At 36.4% G+C, this 14875-nt stretch overlaps 2 protein-coding genes across 4 annotated transcripts in view; one reads left to right on the top strand and one right to left on the bottom strand.

Annotated features, from left to right (window-relative positions):
* Positions 1-1826: 1826 nt before the first annotated feature.
* LOC143078647 (MAM and LDL-receptor class A domain-containing protein 1-like) overlaps positions 1827-14875 on the bottom strand; it is a 175528-nt gene continuing 162479 nt past the window's right edge. For all 3 annotated transcript variants that reach the window (XM_076253497.1, XM_076253500.1, XM_076253498.1), the window contains exons 33-36: positions 10801-10933; positions 3761-3942; positions 2384-2468; positions 1827-1978 (exon numbers count right to left, since the gene is read on the bottom strand). In XM_076253497.1, the coding sequence (XP_076109612.1) occupies positions 1965-1978; positions 2384-2468; positions 3761-3942; positions 10801-10933 (414 nt within the window). In that variant the 3' untranslated portion in view covers positions 1827-1964. The remainder of the gene's footprint in view (positions 1979-2383; positions 2469-3760; positions 3943-10800; positions 10934-14875) is intronic.
* Positions 3960-6449, top strand: LOC143078648 (uncharacterized). The gene is made up of 2 exons (XM_076253501.1): positions 3960-4214; positions 4508-6449. Exon 2 carries the CDS (start codon positions 4813-4815, stop codon positions 6049-6051), a length of 1239 nt encoding a protein of 412 aa, XP_076109616.1. The 5' UTR covers positions 3960-4214; positions 4508-4812; the 3' UTR covers positions 6052-6449.

The following is a 14875-nucleotide window of genomic DNA, read 5'->3' as shown; positions in this document are numbered from 1 at the left end:
CTACCTTGACCAAAAACTTTAACCTGAAGCGGACAGACGAACGGAGGCACAGACGGACAGACGGACGAACGGAGGCACAGACCAGAAAACATAATGCCCCTCTACTATCGTAGGTGGGGCATAATAAGACAGGAAGTACAGATCTGAGAGAACTCATAGTTACTGACAGCTAGTTCAAAGCCACTAACATCAATAAAAAAATCATGCATCTAAGACTAAATTATCAATCAGTACACATCAAACATCCACTGGATTTAGTGTAAAGACGTCATAAACAGTCCGATAAAAACATGACCTTGTGCAATGTCAAGATAAAGGTATCGGCATATTATAGATCCATAAATGTTTATATGTATATAACAATAATATTTAGTTCAGTTTTAATTTACTGTTAACAAAATCAATACTAATACCAATAAAAACATTATTCAATGATTTAATTACAGTGTTGAATTGGTAACCAGTATATTCGATATCTCATCTTAAATCTAGAAAATGGGTCGGTTCAGACCTAATCTTTGTGACAGAAGAGATAACTTCATGTTTTTAATTGTAACTTTCCTTTTTTATGCCCCATTTATGGGCATTATGTTTTCTGTTCTGTGCATCCGTTCGTCCGTCCGTTCGTCCGTCTGTTCGTTCGTCCGTCTGTCCCGCTTCAGGTTAGAGTTTTTGGTCGAGGTAGTTTTTGATGAAGTTGAAGTCGAATCAACTTGAAACTTAGTACATATGTTCTGTATGATATGATCTTTCTAATTTTAATTCCAAATTAGAGATTTAACCCCATTTTCACGGTCCACTGAACATAGAAAATGATAGTGCGGATGGGGCATCCGTGTACTGGGGACACATTCTTGTTTATGGAAACATTTCAGTAGCACCTGCTTGTTGATTCTATATTCCTCAGTTGATACAATACGTCAGGTCTTGCATTTCCTATCATGATTTCCTTGTTTGAGAGTTGCTGGTAATAAATAAAGGCAAAAGTAGTATACCGCTGTTCGAAAGTAACAAAAAGATTGAGAAAAGTGTTGATAGTGGGGAAGATCATTGATATCATCAATCACCACCATGAGTTGGACGACCTTTTTGCAGAAACCACCATGAGTTGGTTGACCTTTTTGCAGACACCCCCATGAGTTCATCGATCGTTTTACAGACACCACAATGAGTTGGTTGACCTTTTTGCAGACACCACCATGAGTTGGTTGATCTTTTTGCAGACACCACAATGAGTTGGTCGACCTTTTTGCAGACACCACCATGAGTTGGTCGACCTTTTTGCAGACACCACCATGAGTTGGTTGACTTTTTCACAGACACCACCATGAGTTGGTTGACTTTTTACAGACACCACCATGAATTGGTTGACTTTTTTTAAACACCACCATGAGTTGGTCGACTTTTTTAAAAACACCACCATGAGTTTGTTGACTTTTTTTTTTTTACAGACACCACCATGAGTTGGTTGACTTATTTACAGACACCACCATGAGTTAGTTGACTTTTTTTTAAAGACACCACCATTTCAAAGCAATTCCATCTTTGTTTTCAAGAATGACTGGATTTGTTCTTATTTGAGCTACATACTGGGTGCCAAATGTCGAGCAGGATCTGCTTACATTACATAACACCTGCAATCAACCCTGAATTTTGGTGGTTTATGTGTTGTGCAGTCATTTTTTTGCCATGACATGGTCAGTTTTTTTGTTTAAACTTATGATTTCAAGTGTTCCTTTGATATCTTTCCCAATTTTTAAAGAGACAAAGGATGCCAAGTAATGACAAAGCTCATACTGCTTCTTTGGGGAACTAATAAAAATAAATTGCATTTAAACATATTTCTATTATATTTAAAAATTGCTGACACATTAATGTACAAGTAACTGTTAATGTCACATGAACATTATAAGTGTAAATATCACACCATCATAGTCATGATTGTAGAGTTAGTCTGTTTCTCTTTACTTTCCAGCACCTAAAAAAGAAAAAAAGAGTTTATACAATTTCCCTTTAGTTATTGAGAATTACTGTTATTTGACAAACATTGTGTATATTTATACCCTATGAAGAAAGACAAGAGGCTCCAAAGGTGTCACTCACCTGATATTTTTGTTTACAATAAATGCATGAAATAATGCATTAGTTTCAGAGATATAAGCCAAAACCTGCATTTTACTCATATGTTCTATTTTTAGCTATGTTGGCCATGTTAGTTAGCAGGCCAGGTCACCGAAAACATTTTTTTAAAATAGATACCCGTATGATGATTGTGGCTATAAAGTTGGATTAAATTGTCTTAGCAGCTTCAGAGAACATTTTTGTAAAAGATCACAAAAATTTACAAAATTGTCAAAAATTGAATTTAAAGGGCAATACTTACTAGCACATGTACCAGCATTGAGGGCGATATCATCAATAGCAATGTCACCTCTATATGAACTACCTCTGATTCCATCTATTATGATCTGAAGAAAAAAAGACAATATCTAAAATATGCAAAAATACTAGATAAAATTTCTGGCTTTAAAAATTTTTTTTGGGTGTGATATCATTGTGTGAGAGAATTTGATGTTTGCTTTACCAAGGTTCATTTGAACCCAGTTTATGAAAATACCAATGTACCAAGAAATTTTTGCAATGTTTCTAGATGCCTGACCAGAGGAAATCATAATTAAACAAAGAATCATAATTCTGTGGCCAAGCGTACCTCCATTATGTGTATAAACATCCTACATAAAAGCTGTATCCCAACACTGTAGGAGGCCCAACACACCATGATCTCTTTATACAACTAGTACCAAAAAAGTGACTTCAACTATTTGTCATTTTCAGTATATTTGAAAAAAAGAAAAATCCTGCAAGCAAGAACACTTTTATTATGAAGTGTATGAACATCCTAATAAATATTAAGGGTGTACCTCCAAAAACTGTAGGAGGAGATAGCCGGACAAACAATGTATCCTGATCTGGACAAACAGACAAAGAACATGAGTAAATTAATAAGCCCATTCAACATTTTTCGCAGGGCATAAAAAAAGTATTGGATTGCTTTTCCAATGTTAACTAGAAATTCTATAGAGCCTGTGTTACTCACTATGGTATGTGTGATTATTCAACAAAGTACACTTTCAACATTGTAGAAAAGAAAAAAAATTATGACAAAAATCTCCATTTTGTTAACTTTGTATTGCTAATTATTCAGTCTGTTCAATTTCTCTCAATATTTTTTTATCCTGTTTGCTCAAAACATAAAAGAGGGTAAAATAAATGTTCATTTAAGGGCAATCACTCCTACATATAAATGACTGATAGTCTGTAACTATAAAGGCTGAATTTGACTTGTTTGTAGATCTTGCCTTGCCATTTATTTATCTCTTATAATTTAATGATGCAACCATCAAATCACCAATTGATGCTGTCAAAGCTTAACTTACAATATTGTTACTTACTTACTTACTTACTTAGTCCTTGCTATGCCTTATGGCACATAGGGCAAGGACAATATTGTTATCTCCAGTCTAATGAAGCTGACAAAAAACAAGGTCAAATTATACATTTAAAATCTGTCATACATTGTCTGTGCGTGTGTGTACATTTGTGAATTGATGCCATGAAAATTGGTGACGTTATCCAATCAAAATGAATATTACAAACAAAGTTGCATTAAAATACATTATACTTACAACAGGATTACTTTGTTGTGGTATATCTATAGTAGCAGTTTTCCATAAGTCTGGTAAGAATACATTATACTTACAACAGGATTACTTTGTTGTGGTATATCTATAGTAGCAGTTTTCCATAGGTCTGGATCAACTTGCTCTCCTGATTTTGTCCAGATACTTGTCAGAGAAGATGATCTATCCCCAGCAAATACTTCCAATGATCCCATGCTTGATCCCTTCATATGATACTGGAAGGTGAGACACCAACTACCAGCTGAAATAGTTAAAATCAGTCAACCGTGAGTATTCTGGAACTCATTCATCATTTATTCTTCATGTGATCATCATTTTATATTGTTAACGTTTCATTGCGTACATCGCTTTATGTGCGCCAGTTTTAGGAGTTTTATAAAGGACAGTGTAGGAATCCGCGTTACTTTCCCCTCTCTTCTAATGACGTAAACTGCTCAGCGAGTCGTGTGCACAACTGCAAAGAACATTCAGCGGACACGTTGTCCAAAAGAACAATTCGTGGCTAACCACAGCGTGAGTTACTTTCAAAACATTACAAATTATGTATTTACATCAGCGACGAACTGTTTTAATATATTTTCATATGTTATAAAGAAACTATGAACATTTAACCGTTCAAACTACGTATCTGCGATAACACAATTTAATGCAAGACAGAACCCGTCGTGCGCAAGAATATTCATCTATTTATAAATACAAAGAACTTTAACAGCTTTATATTTCTACGAACTTTTTATCCGTATTTTTAATGGACTTTAATTATCATTGAACACATTGTAAAATTGTATTTATATTTGTATTTTCAGTTTTTCACCATTTGGATTGGTAGTGAAATAAAAGTCAGCTCCTGATTGTTTTATCTTTACCTAAACCCAGTCGTCTTGGTTACACTCACTGGTCAGGCCAGTACAGTGAAAAAGCTACAACTTGCCTGTTGTTTTTCTTGGATAACGGACGCCACTCCACGACAGTCAACAGACCAACAACGTAGTTTCAACGACAACGTAGCAACGTACATACGTACATACCTTTACACTGACAGTGGACTACATATCTTGTGTGTACTCGGCAGCAAACCAACAACGTTGAACAAACATTGCCGATTTACATCATGGATCCCAGTCACGCGGAACAGCAAGAAGAGGTTCAGCCCCCAGAGGGAAATGTCCCAGATCTAGAATTATTACAATATCCGTCTAAAACAACAAATGTAGATGAAAATGCCGAGACTAGGCGAGTGCGTGAACTCACCGAAAAGGGACAGGGAGCCTTTATAGAAAAACGTGACAAGTTCTATCACGACTTAGAGGCCCTATGGTCAAACCTAGAATCTCGGTTATTAGAAACGACCAACCCTACTAACGACCTCCAGCAATTGTTAACAGCACAAGATAAAATTGTACAAGCCTGTACTAATTATCGCAGGCTCACAGACGAGTACTTGAAATTTCTCAAAAATACGAAAACATTAGACAGTCTTCAAGACATTGATACATGCAAATTCTCAACGGATATCCGAATGTCTAAAGTCGAACTGGCAATTGAGACTTTACACGAGCATCGCCTCGCCCTAACACAGGCTAAATCCACTAGAACAAAGACCTCAAAGGGTAAGAAAAGCTCGCACAGCGGTAGCTCTAACGTGTCAGACATGTCAAGCCTAGCACGGAGAAAGCGTGCCAAGGCAGAGGCTGCCAAGTCTAAAATAGCCTTTGTAGAAAAACATGCACTTATCCTACAACAGGAAGCAATGTTAGAGGAACAAGTCCTGTTCAGACAAATTGGAATGGAACAGGAAGCAGCACACAAAAAGGCTGAAATGGAACAGGAAGCAGCACGCAAAAAGGCTGAAATGGAACAGGAAGCCTCACTAGTCGCTCAACGCAAATTTCAACTAGAACAGGAGGCTGCACAGAGAACAGCTGAGCTAGAACAGGAGGCTGCTCACAGAAAAACGCAATTAGAACAAGAGGCTATGCGCAGGAAGGCTCAAATGCAACAAGAAGCCGCACGAGTAAGCCGGGAAAAGGCCGAGCTTAAAGCCAAATTTAACCTTCTTGAAGCACAGAGAGAAGCTGCAGCCGCAGAAGCCGAGGCTCGTATCCTGGAATACGATGATAGCCAAGCGGTTAGCGATCTCCCTGATGAAAAGGAAGACCCGCTCCAGCGTGTGCAAGATTTCGTCAATAAACTTCCTGTATCAACTGTTGTAAAGGAAGTAACAGGATCTCAAAAGAAAGAACAAATTCCTGTTAAAATTGAGCTGAGACATGAAGCACCAGCGTTCGTGCCATCTGTGGCACTGAACTTGCCACCACAAACACCTGAGGTCTTGCCTACACGTGCTTAGTCACCAGATGTTAATGTATTCCCAGATCTGGGAACAGTAACTGGAATAGGAAAACAGGGCGTTTCAGCAAAGATCCCTGTCTCACAGCAAAATCAAGGCATTATAGAAGAGATCCCTGTCTCACACCTAAGACAAGGAGCTATAATAGAAGAGACCCCTTCTGCACACCTGCAGCAAAACAATCCAACGTTAGAGATAACAAGATTTCTCCTTCGCAAGGACTTGCTGTTCTCCCGGCTAACAAGCTTTAACGACCAGGCAGAATCATTTCATACATGGAAAGCCAGCTTTAAAAATGTCATAGACGAACTACAAGTTTCTGACTCGGAACAAATAGACTTACTAATTAAGTGGCTAGGGCCAGAGTCTGGTAAACATGCCATACGTATTAGGGCATCAAATGCCAACAACCCAACTAGAGGCCTTCACAGATTATGGGAAAGACTGGACGACCGATATGGTGCTCCAATAATGTTGCAGACGTCTCTCGTCAACAAACTTGACAACTTTCCAACACTGACAAATAAAGACAACTCACTCCTTTACGATTTGTCAGACATTATCTCAGAAATAGAGTATCACAAAGAAAATCCCAAGCTGGGATGTTTGCTAGCGTACTTCGACTCGTCAAAGGGGGTAAATCGTATTGTGGAAAAACTACCATACGGACTCCAAGAAAAATGGATAACAAGGGCTTCAAGATACAAGTCTAAATATGAAGTTGCCTTTCCACCTTTTACAGAATTCTCTGTCTTCATCAGGGAAATGAGCAAAATTAAGAACGATCCTGGGTTCATCTTTGGTTCAAAGGTAACACCAAATACAAAAGACGCTACGCCAAGGTTCACACCTCAGACGTACTCTAAAGTCAACGTCCATAAGACGGCTGTTGAACAGCAAACTGCAGACAGCAGTCAACAACAAGGTCTGTGTATCCTACACAATACAAAGCATACCTTGAATGAATGCCGAGCATTCCGAGCCAAAACTATAGAGGAACGCAAGGAACTGTTGAGGCAAAACAATCTTTGCTACAAATGCTGTGATTCGACTATGCACAGAAGTCGTGATTGCAACGCGAGTATCAGTTGCAATGAATGCGGAAGTAAACAACACACCACCGCATTACACACTAATCGAGTGTACCAAACCAAAGGTGCACCGCCTTCACCGCCTAGATCAGTCGACGGCGGGGAGCAACTTGAGTTAGCTGAAACCAAGCTAACCTCTGTTAGTTCAACTTGCACAGATATCTCCAAAGACGGCAACAGCATTAAATCTTGTGCCAAGATACTTCCTGTGAATGTCTTTCACAAAGATAATCAGGACAAAGTAATTCGCATGTATGCAATTATTGACGACCAAAGCAACCGGTCTCTCGTGGCTCCTGAATTCTTCAGCCTATTCAACGTACAGGCAGAAACAAAAGATTATTTGTTATCCACATGCTCCGGCAGCAAGGTTACTTCCGGTAAACGAGGAAACGGCTTTGTCGTGAAGTATGTACAAGACAATACTAGATTCAATCTGCCTGAACTGATTGAATGCGATAACATTCCCAATAATCGGAACGAAATTGCTACACCTGAGGATATATTGCAATATCAACACTTCCAAGAACTACAAAAACATATTCTCCCGATTGACGGAAAATGCAAAATCCTATTGCTCATTGGAAGAGACCTTATAGAGGCACATCATGTCCTTGATCAACGTCTAGGACCACCAAAGGCTCCATTTGCGCAAAAGTTAAACCTGGGTTGGATTATCGTTGGAGAAATACGCTCCGATAAGCAACATGTTAACCTTGAACTCACTACAAAGGAAACAAATCCAACTTGCAGTGTTGTGAAACCACAGACAAAGAAATTACCTGAGTGTAATAAAACCAACACCCAGTCAAATGAAATTCAAACTGATTCGTCTAAACTTTATCCCCATTTACATGGGCAACCGAAAACGAAATCAGCGACTTCTATCGTCAGATTTGCAGAAGCCGAAAAGTTCACTTCGGAAACAACGCCACCAAAAGTGAATGCCGACAAAGAAAAGTACATCCGAAAACATTCAATTCCCATAGAAAGCTTCAATTCGCCTTTGGATACGCAAGGACAAGAGGAAAGCAGAATAACCAATTCCAACTTAAGTCACAGAGAAAAGGAACATGGTACCGGATGGTCTACTGTACGCCGTAAACGTCAAGGAAAGCATCCGTCTCGCAAGACGTCCTCGTTAGATTGCATATCCATGTCGAAAGGAGATTCTTCCATCAGAACTACAGCCATGGAGTTGGATCTTAGATCGCCGCGATCTCGTCGGAAACACCGCCATATCTAGGATAGAAGCTGTGAAATACCCAGCCTCCCGTTGGACTACTTCTAAGTGAATATTTGTACTGTTGTTATATATTTAACATTTTATTTGTTTTCGATAATGGAATAGTGATGTCAGATAGACCTCAGACGGGGAGTATTCTGCAACTCATTCATCATTTATTCTTCATGTGATCATCATTTTATATTGTTAACGTTTCATTGCGTACATCGCTTTATGTGCGCCAGTTTTAGGAGTTTTATAAAGGACAGTGTAGGAATCCGCGTTACTTTCCCCTCTCTTCTAATGACGTAAACTGCTCAGCGAGTCGTGTGCACAACTGCAAAGAACATTCAGCGGACACGTTGTCCAAAAGAACAATTCGTGGCTAACCACAGCGTGAGTTACTTTCAAAACATTACAAATTATGTATTTACATCAGCGACGAACTGTTTTAATATATTTTCATATGTTATAAAGAAACTATGAACATTTAACCTTTCAAACTACGTATCTGCGATAACACAATTTAATGCAAGACAGAACCCGACGTGCGCAAGAATATTCATCTATTTATAATTACAAAGAACTTTAACAGCTTTATATTTCTACGAACTTTTTATCCGTATTTTTAATGGACTTTAATTATCATTGAACACATTGTAAAATTGTATTTATATTTGTATTTTCAGTTTTTCACCATTTGGATTGGTAGTGAAATAAAAGTCAGCTCCTGATTGTTTTATCTTTACCTAAACCCAGTCGTCTTGGTTACACTCACTGGTCAGGCCAGTACAGTGAGAAGGTTACAAAGAATGAGGGGATTATCAATATACTGTACGGGGGAAGAAAGAGGATTAACAATATACTGTACGGGGGAAGCAATAGGATTAACAATATACTGTACAGGGGCTACAAAGAAGCAAGTGGATTAACAATATACTGTATGGGGGCTACAAAGAAGCAAGTGGATTAACAATAATACTGTATGGGGGCTACAAAGAAGCAAGTGGATTAACAATATTCTGTATGGGGCTACAAAGAAGCAAGTGGATTAACAATATTCTGTATGGGGGCTACAAAGAAGCAAGTGGATTAACATTATACTGTACAGGGGCTACAAAGAAGCAAATGGATTAACAATATTCTGTATGGGGGCTACAAAGAAGCAAGTGGATTAACAATATACTGTTCAGGGGCTACAAAGAAGCAAGAGGATTAACAGTATTCTGTTCAGGGGCTACAAAGAAGCAAGTGGATTAACAATATACTGTACAGGGACTACAAAGAAGCAAGTGGATTAACAATATTCTGTATGGGGGCTACAAAGAAGCAAGTGGATTAACAATATTCTGTAAGGGGGCTACAAAGAAGCGAGTGGATTAACAATATTCTGTATGGGGGCTACAAAGAAGCAAGTGGATTAACAGTATTCTGTATGGGGGCTACAAAGAAGCAAGTGGATTAACATTATACTGTATGGGGCTACAAGCAAGCAAGTGGATTAACAATATTCTGTATGGGGGCTACAAAGAAGCAAGTGGATTAACATTATACTGTATGGGAGCTACTATACAGGGGCTACCTATATGTGTACAAAACTTTATGATAGTTGTTCCTATGTATGAATGAAGTTGCATATAGATGTAGGAAGATGTGGTATGAGTACCAATGAGACAACTCTTCATTCAAGTCACAATTATAAAAGTAAACCATTATAGGTCAGGGTACAGTCTTCAATGTAATCCTCTTGCATACCTTAAATTGATAAATTGGTGCGACAGGATAGAAACACATTATATTGCTGCTGCAGATACTTGACATCATTGCCTGATATATATTCGAGTATCAAGTCCTTTTCACAAATACTGTACGATCAAAAGAAAAATGAAAAAAAAGATACTATTTGTTATTTCCAGGCTTTTATAGCTGACTATGCGATATGGGCTTTGCTCATTGTTGAAGGCCACACAGTGACCTATAGTTGTTAATTTCTGTGTCATTTGATTTCTTGTGGAGAGTTGTCTTATTGGCAATCATAAAAGTTATGGATATATCATAATTTAATAACTCATGTCTCATGCTTAAAATAACTAACAACTTCCAACTTTTTAAATAACATTACAGCAAAAAGTAGGTAAATGTTACAATGTTTGATTAGCTTGCCTAGGTATACTACCCTCCTTTAAGAGTAAACTAGTTTAACAGATAACCAATCTATCTGACTGTAGGACTACACTACTACGAAAGGAGGGAAGTATACCTAACTTAATAATGACTTCACAGTTCAGCAGGCAAGCTAAACAAACATTGTTATCTTTACCTACACACTCAATGCATTTTGCTGTAATATGTAATGAGACCAGGACCCAGAAATCTCTGCATCCATTTAACATTTTTTTTAAATTTTCAATAAAGACTGATAAAGAATCGTACCGGGTAAGTTAGTATCTTGAGTTGTGAGAACAGCTGTATCACCAATAACTCTTGGGGAGGACGTCTCTATGTACATGTAGTAATCTCCTGTGGCTGCACCAGTTGGTCCTGTTGAACTACTTGGAGTGGATTTCTACAAAATTATTAAAATCTGTAACATCAGTTATAAAAAACACATGATACATCATATGTGTTGAATTATCTGTATGTAGTTTTACAGAACAGTCACAATTTTTTAACTAGCACTTTTGTTCATTCTTTAAAAATCCCATTAATAAATTCAAATATTTTAAAATCTATAAAATTGAGAATAGAACCCAGTGTCTCGCCTACTTTTGCTGTTAATCACAGACTCAACGTAAATGAAAAAAAAAAATTATAAAAATATTTCTCTATACTATCTTCTGAATGTACTTTAGTCCAAGTTTGGTAAAAATCCAGGATAGTTTATGAATCTAATAAATGTTTAAAAAACTTTAATTGCAGACTGTATGTAATGTTAACTGGAAAAAAAGTCCATTTATAAGAGTATTAAGAGTGTAAAATACGAAAACACAGGTACAAAATTTAACCAAATTTCCTTCTAGATACTAGCTTTTGATCATAAACAAGCTTTTGTCCTAGTTTGTTACAAATCCAGTATAGTTAAAGAAAGTTATTTAAATTTTTTTTTAAACTTTTACCACAGAGTGAATGATATGTTTCTTGGCGGAAAAACTAAGTCTGTTTATAAGTAAAATACGGAAAAACAGGAATTGTTTTTTTTACAAAGTTTCCCTCTGGATACTATCTTATGCTCATAAACAAGCTTCTGTTCAAGTTTGGAAGAAATCCAGGTTAGTTTAAGAAAGTTATTAAAATTTTAAAAACATTAACCACAGAGTGACCATTTGTGGACAACGCCGCCACCAACAGAATGTAGGATCGTTATGTCTCACTTTTTCGACAAAAGTCAAAGGCTTGACAAAAATGGGAATGTGTCAAAGAGAAAAGAATCTGACCAAAGAGCAGATAACAGCTTAAGGCAACCAATAGGTCTCTAATAAATTTTTTAAAAGGAGATATAAGCAGGGCTTCCAAATCAAAGATCTGAAAGCTCTGAGGAAAAATGACGCCACTGCCTCTAATATTGGGATATTTTTTATGAAGTTTAATATTGCAACATGTCTTGTAAGCATATAATTGATATTCGTATATGTGTGTATGTGAAGTGAAGATGACAACTGACTGTTTTTTTCAGTACAAATGAATAGGTCAAGAGTCAAGACTACCTGAATGATCTATGGTATCCAATGACTACTGGCTGTTTTTTTTTTGTACAAATAAATAGGTTAAGACTATCTGAATGATCTACAGTATCCAATGACTACTGGCTGTTTTTTTTGTACAAATAAATAGGTCAAGAATACTGGAATGATCTACAATATCCAATGACTACTAGCTGTTCTTTTGTACTAATAAATAGGTCAAGACTATTTAAATGATCTACATAGGTCAAGAATATTTAAATGATCTACAATCCAATGACTACTGGCTGTTCTTTTATACATACTAAATAAAGACTACCTGAATGATCTAAAGTATTCTAAGTAATGTGTAATGTTTTTCTTGCAATTACATTTTTCTAAATCAAGAATACAAACTACTAGTATCCTTTTCAAATTTTCAAACCAAATGATTATGAAGAGCCTGTTGTAACAAGCTCTTATAACCCACTAGTCCTATAACATATGACTTCGCATTCTTATTCAATTTTTAACGTTTTTATACTGATATTTTCATTCATTTTTTTTAGAATGCGAAGTGTGGCACATTGATAGTAAATTTTTTTTTATCAGAACAGTAAATAGAAATAGTAAATAATGCTCCCGAGGTCATAATGTTATAGGACTAATTACCCAAATACTCATAAAAAATGTTACTAGTGACAAAGTTATTTCTGTTACTTGAAGCAAATTCTATTTCTGTAGATTTACACAATAGCATAATATTGTTATACTAGTTTTATTTCACCTTGAAGATTAGACAAATATGGATACTCCTTTGATGTTTTATTTCATGTTAGTCAGGTCGCTTTTTATGATACTTGAGACCACTTCTCAGCCATATTGATATTTTATAACAACTCTGCCCATGACCCATATAATTGATATTCATTCTTTAAACATATATCATAGTAAGATAGTTTTTTTATTTTGCACTTACCCACCATCTTTCATGTCAAATTTCTGTCTCCATTTAAGTTAATGCCATTGAACCATCATGGTATTAAACACAATTCTAAGTAATTATGCTGTTATAGTGGGTCACCATATATTCAACTTGGGTGGCATTATTCTAGTTATTGAAATTTGTGTCAGATTAGAACAAGGAACTAGACCTTTAGGAATGGATCTCATAATTTAATATGGAGCCATAGTATGCGACCCCTGCCGGATAACAAAAATAAACAAGCTTGAAAGGATACATGTCAAGCGGCAAAATTTATCACCAGAGATTACAAGTCACGAGAGGATGGATACGTCTCCAAAATGCTTGCCAAACTGGAACTACAACAAGATCACCAGACAAGGACAAACAAGGCGTTAAAGCCAAAGTTAGTAGTTATGTAAAAAGTAGTTGAGGGGCTGATTCACGCTATTGAACCAGACGAATTCCTCAAAAAAACATGTGAAGCACGAGAAATTCAAAGAATACCATACAACAATTGCTGTGGAAAAGCAAGTGAAGAATAACTCTAACTGTGAGCGTGTTGACATTCTACCAAGTAAAACACCGTACAATACTCAAACTCAACCTTTGTAAGACAGTGATCGCGTCGAATCAGCTAGACGACACTGTTGTGCATGCATCAAACGTAGAGAGCCTCAAATCTGTTCTCACGCCCCGCCAATAAATCGGCGGCACTCTCTCAAACAGTTGTATTAAACTAAAGCCAGCATTGATATCGACAATTTATTCACACGTCATACAGATACAGTCTGTTACAGACTCTGCTGCTGTAAGTTTGTAAACAAAGATTGAGTCAGGCCCAGTCTGCGTCTTTAACCACTAGCCCGATGCCTCAGACTATAAAGCGGCTAATATTTATTTTTTTTTGGGACAAAAAACATGGTGCCAATTTTACGTGACGGCGAATTTTCAGCTCGGACTAGTACATTTTAATTATCGCTTGCCCGACCGGACTAGTAAGAAATATAACATCCTGTCTATGTTATTTGAACATATATGAAGTTTAGATTGACAAGTAATGCAGAAAAGATCGTCAAATTAATAGGCCGGTGACCAAAGTCGGATTCATAAAATTTTAATCGTCAAAAATGGTACACGTCTATATCATATATCATTGGATTCGGAAATATGTGTACTTTGAGATTCTTCTGGTCGTCAAATGAAAATATGGTGCAGTTTTTCAGAAATCTTGATCAAAGGTCATATGTCGTTTTCAAGGAAAATTAAAATTGAATATCCAACTCTAATTTAAATACCCTTTTTACAGTAGAATGATTGAAAACTTAAATCTATTTTCTTCCTTATTCAATTTTTCATCCAAAAAGTGGAAATCCATCATTATATGAGATTTCCGAACACACGTATGCGACTGTACAAAAAGGGGGGTAGTTTTCAGTTTTACATGATGTATTTTTTTCAAATAATAAGATCAACGTCTGTCAAAACTTAACAAAATTTAAAGAAAATTATGAAGAAATATGTATTTATTCATATAACCATCTAGTATACATCAATGAAAGTGAAAACTTAAGTTTTTGCAATATACGTTGAACTCGGTTCATGCAAAACAGACAACACAAATTATTTTAAAACATACTTATAGCTGAGTTTGACAATGTCATGACGATTTCTATGAAATAAATTTGTATCAATAGGAAAATAAATCATTTTAAGATAAACTTACAACTTTAAAAAGGTATATTTTATGAAAGAATAGCCTTTTATTCGTTTGAAAATGAAGAACGTTTCGGTTATTCAATCCCAAACTAAGTGACGCAAGATCATATTTTTTTTATGCGGGATATATTGACATAGCACTAAATATACCTAACTTTAATCAGTA

The sequence above is a fragment of the Mytilus galloprovincialis genome, chromosome 6 (genome assembly GCF_965363235.1).
Source record: "Mytilus galloprovincialis chromosome 6, xbMytGall1.hap1.1, whole genome shotgun sequence".
Classification (NCBI taxonomy): Eukaryota; Metazoa; Mollusca; class Bivalvia; order Mytilida; family Mytilidae; genus Mytilus; species Mytilus galloprovincialis.
The sequence above is the reverse complement of the archived record's forward strand: the minus strand, read 5'-3'. Positions and strand labels throughout refer to the sequence as shown.

What these genes read in the sequence shown, in the direction of transcription:
- LOC143078648 (XM_076253501.1), top strand. Translation starts at nt 4,813, where the DNA reads ATGGATCCCAGTCACGCGGAACAGCAAGAAGAGGTTCAGCCCCCAGAG.